At 50.5% G+C, this 4,172-nt stretch overlaps 1 protein-coding gene across 1 annotated transcript; it reads right to left on the bottom strand.

Moving 5' to 3' along the window:
• Positions 1-286: 286 nt before the first annotated feature.
• LOC134531356 (uncharacterized) lies at positions 287-1,687 on the bottom strand. The gene has a single exon (XM_063367055.1). The coding sequence runs from the start codon at positions 1,685-1,687 to the stop codon at positions 287-289; it is 1,401 nt and encodes a 466-aa protein (XP_063223125.1).
• Positions 1,688-4,172: the final 2,485 nt, after the last annotated feature.

Raw genomic sequence — 4,172 nt, 5'->3', positions numbered from 1 at the left:
TCTACCAGAATCATGCGTGGGCTCTGTTATTTGCTGCCATTATGGCTAGCAATAATTACTTGGACGAAGCCCATGGTGGCTCTGATCTTTTCTCTAAGCTCTGTGCCTGGGTTGCACCATATTGCCATGAGTTGGCACATGGGCACGATGTTCGTGGCCAGAATGGGATCGGCCTTAAAGGTCTCGGACTGTTCCAGGACCTGGAGGAACTGGGACATGTCTGGCGCAGGTGCAGGTGCGCTGTGTGGCGCTGCCTGGGGCTCAATCGCTGGGCCAGAGGCATCGACTACTGCCATTGTTTCGGCAGGTGGGGGGAGGGGGGAGCTTGCGTCTTGGCCCGCGGGGTAGGTTTAGGTGAGGGGGCAGGTGCCGCGGATGTGGCCGGCTGCCTGTCTCTCTCTGCGTGCTTCGTGGGGGAAGCACCACCGCCATTTTTGTGGCCGCTGTGGTGCTTCTTGAAGTGGGGCTTTGGTTGTCCCCGATTTTGGCGGCGCGGTCGGTAGTCATTTGCGATGGCCGGGTAGTCGATCTCATTGTATGTAGGCTCCTGCGCAATCGGAGCATACCGGTTTTGCATCGCCGGAGCTATGTATTGGCCGAAGTAGTGCGGCTCCGGGTACCTGGGCGGGCCGAATGGGTTGGGCCTCGGTGGTCCCTGTTGGCCTGACGGGCCTGGATGCTGGCCAGAGGGTCCTGGATGTTGGGGCTGCGCCTGTGAGGCAGCCGCAGCCCGCCGATTTTCACGCATGGCCAGTTTGGACTGGCGCTCGCGTTCCTTCCTCTGCTGAGGGGGGAGGTGTCGGCGAGTCTCGGCCTTATACACAAAGCAGCCGCGGTAGTTGGCCGCGTGTGGCCCGCCGCAGTTCGCGCACCTCAAGTGGTCGCGGTTTCCTCCGTGGGGGCAGTCGGGAGTGCGGTGGGGCCCGCTGCACCAGCGGCACACTGGTTTGGCGCTGCAGCCTCTGCCAACATGTGAGAACCGCTGGCAGGTGCTGCATTGTGAAGGACCCGCGGGGTGGCGGTAGTCTTCAACGTGGATTATCATGCCCGCGAATTCTCGGATCGCGAGAATTGTGTCTGTGTCGCATGTCTGAGGGACCTCGACAACCAGTTTGTCGCACTTCTGGCGGGTTTGGCGATTTTCCAGGAACCAGAAGGACTGGACTGTAAGCTGCATTCCTGTGAATACGTCGGTCAGGAATTCGGCCGGGGTTTCGCGATGTACGCCGAGGAACACGAATTTTTTTGGAATTTCATCCTTCTGGAGAAGGACGGAGTACTGGGCGCCGATCGCCTTTAAGGCCCTGATCGCGGTGTGGTACTCGGTAACTGATGCCGTTTGGACCTGGAGTTGATCGCGGCCTCGGTTGTACACCGACCATTTCTCCTGAAGGGAGTTCTTCAGGGCGCTGAAGATGGTCGGGTAATTGTGCCCTTTGTCCAGGAAGACAAAGAGCGGCTTGATCGGCTGTTTTTTGTTGGGCACTGCCTGTTGCGGCTGTGCGGGCGCTGCGGGCGCGCCGGGCGCTGAGGGTGCTGCGGAGGGCACGGGGGGTGAGGGACCCCCGGCCACGCCTACCATGTCGACGTGGTTCCTTTTCGGTCGCTTGCCCTGGACCGTTTGCCATGGGCCGTCGCTCGTGGCGTCGCCGGAGGGCATGGGAGCCATCGTCGAAGAGTCCATCATGGTGCTCTTTTTGTCTTAGTCCGTCACTGCCGTTAAACTGAATCACCCACTGACCGCAAGCGGCTAGGCCAAGGGGGACCTAACCCCGGGTATAATCAGTCGCTGGGCGCTGTTGGTCTATGTCAGTCGGGAAACAGCTCAACTTGTTACCCCTGCGCGCTTAAAAGCGCACAGGCTAGAGGTGGGTCGAAAAGTATCAACCTGGTACTTTGGCACTGATACGCGCCTGTATAAAGGAACGGCAAACGAGTACACTTGAAAAGTATCAGGTACTTTAAAATCAGTTCAGAATTCGCCTGCAACAACACCATGGCCAATGTGCGCAGAACCCGATCGCAGATGACGGTCACTTGAGTGGAGCTTGTGAAAGGGGAGGGAGCTGGAACGACGAATAAGGGATTGCCCATTGATCACGTGAGGCTCGAAAAAGGGGGGGGGGGGGGGGGGTCCGGGAAAAATCACGAAATATCACAAGGGGGGAGGGGGGTGTAGAGAGATATCACGTGTATTTATTTTTTTGCCCGATTTCTACTAAACCGAAAAGCTACGCGTGACCTCGACTCACCGTAGCCAGGCAACAATATCCCCGCCCGCCGCAACATGAACCACCCGGCTCGGCTTACCAGTCACCAGTAAGGCTGTGATTTTGGCGCCGAATACATGCGTAAATCACATATAAGCCTTTCCTTTATTATTTTTATGCTAGTGAGAATAAACCTGCAACCTTAATGCGTGTCTGGACTTTTTATCACTGTGCTTAATTTTCCAGAATTAAATTAGATTATACCTATATTCAAACAAAGGCGCAACAACAGGGGGGGAGGGTATTTCCCCCCCCCTGAAACCTTGAATTGGGGGCAAAGAAAGTGCTGTGTAATCAATTTTTAGATAATAAAACTGTTTAAAAAGCACCATTTTCCACCTTGAAATACAAATTTTCCCGGGGGAGGAACCCCGGACTCCCCACTTATAGGGGGGATCGATGATGTGTATTGCCCCCCCCCCTTTGGAAATTTAGTTGTTGCGCCCCTATATTTAAAGATAATATTCTGAAATTGTTAAAAATATTTTGTACCAAAAAAATACACATAATTTATTTGATGAGGTAGGAGGGGGGCAGGGGTGTAGTCTAAAATCTCACCACAAATCACTATAGGGGAGGGGGGGGGGTTAAAATTTGCTAAAAATACATCACGTGATTAATGGACGACCCCCAAGGGATAAAGAAGGGAAATAATGTAGGGGAGGAAGCGCAGGGGAAGGCGTTGAAGGAGAGGCGCAGGGTAGAGCGAAATTGTTACGAGTCGTTTTGTTTATTGTCCCACATCAAAGAATACTCAGTGCGCAGTGCGTGCACAGTCTCGTTCAATAATAAAACTAATGAAATTTTAATTTTAAAAATTACATTAATACAAGATATAATATTTATATTTGTGCACCTAACAGCTATGAAAATGCAAATAAATTCTCAGTTGACACTAATAACAGATATAATCAACATTAGGACTTTTTTTTCCGAAAACAATTAGTAACTATTGTTTTCATACATTAAAAGATTACGATTTTATAAAAAATTAAAAATTAAAAAAAAAAAAACAGATACGTACATTAGTGAGCATACTATATCAATGTTTACGTTTCAAATGTTTCTTCAGATTAGTCGATGATGATTTATAACTCAGTTTTTGTTTACACAAATTACAATTAGCAAACTCATTATTTTCCGTTAAAAAATTCCATACAAATGAAGTCATTTTCGTGCACTTATCCATTCCTTATTTCACTATAAAGATACTAACTACAAAGCATGACAGCCCGCAACAATGTACATGGTGATACACGGCCAGGACGAACTGCAGTGAATGTTGAACTGATTGATACTGGCTGTATCAGGCGGGCATGAGAGTAACAGAGGTAGAGAATTACCGGGCGTGATAAATAATGTATCAGATTCTCCTTCTGGTCGCACGGTCTGCATACGCAGAGCTTTGTTGCTTCCTAGGACCGTCTGATACAGAAGTATCAGAAACTTGTAACTAGGTATATTACTGTATCAGTATCAGGTTGGAACAGATACCGAAAATTGCTGTAACAACCCACCTCTAGTGCTATCACAGCTTTGTGGCTCGTTGACACTCTTCAATCCAGGCTGGGCTTAAAGGTCTCGCAGAGCTGTTCCTCGGGACGTCCTCTCTCTTCGGAAGCCGGGCGCCGAATCTGGGTTGCGGTACCACTCGTCGCCTATACCCCAAGGCTTGCGTAGAGAAGCCTGTGGGATACTGCTTTCTTTGCGAGGCGGCCATGTTTGTTTCAGAGGGAGGAGCATGTAGCACTCGTACCAGGAGGCCGAGGTCAAACGCAGGACACGACAGTACCTAAACTACACAAATGATGAACCAGGGGACGTTCCCAGGTATATCAGCACTGTGTCCCTAGGTACATATGTACTGACGCCGTCCCCGCTACCTCTGATTATTTAAACGTA

The sequence above is a fragment of the Bacillus rossius genome, chromosome 3, assembly GCF_032445375.1.
Source record: "Bacillus rossius redtenbacheri isolate Brsri chromosome 3, Brsri_v3, whole genome shotgun sequence".
Taxonomy (NCBI): domain Eukaryota; kingdom Metazoa; phylum Arthropoda; class Insecta; order Phasmatodea; family Bacillidae; genus Bacillus; species Bacillus rossius.
This window is presented reverse-complemented; position numbering and strand designations above follow the sequence as displayed.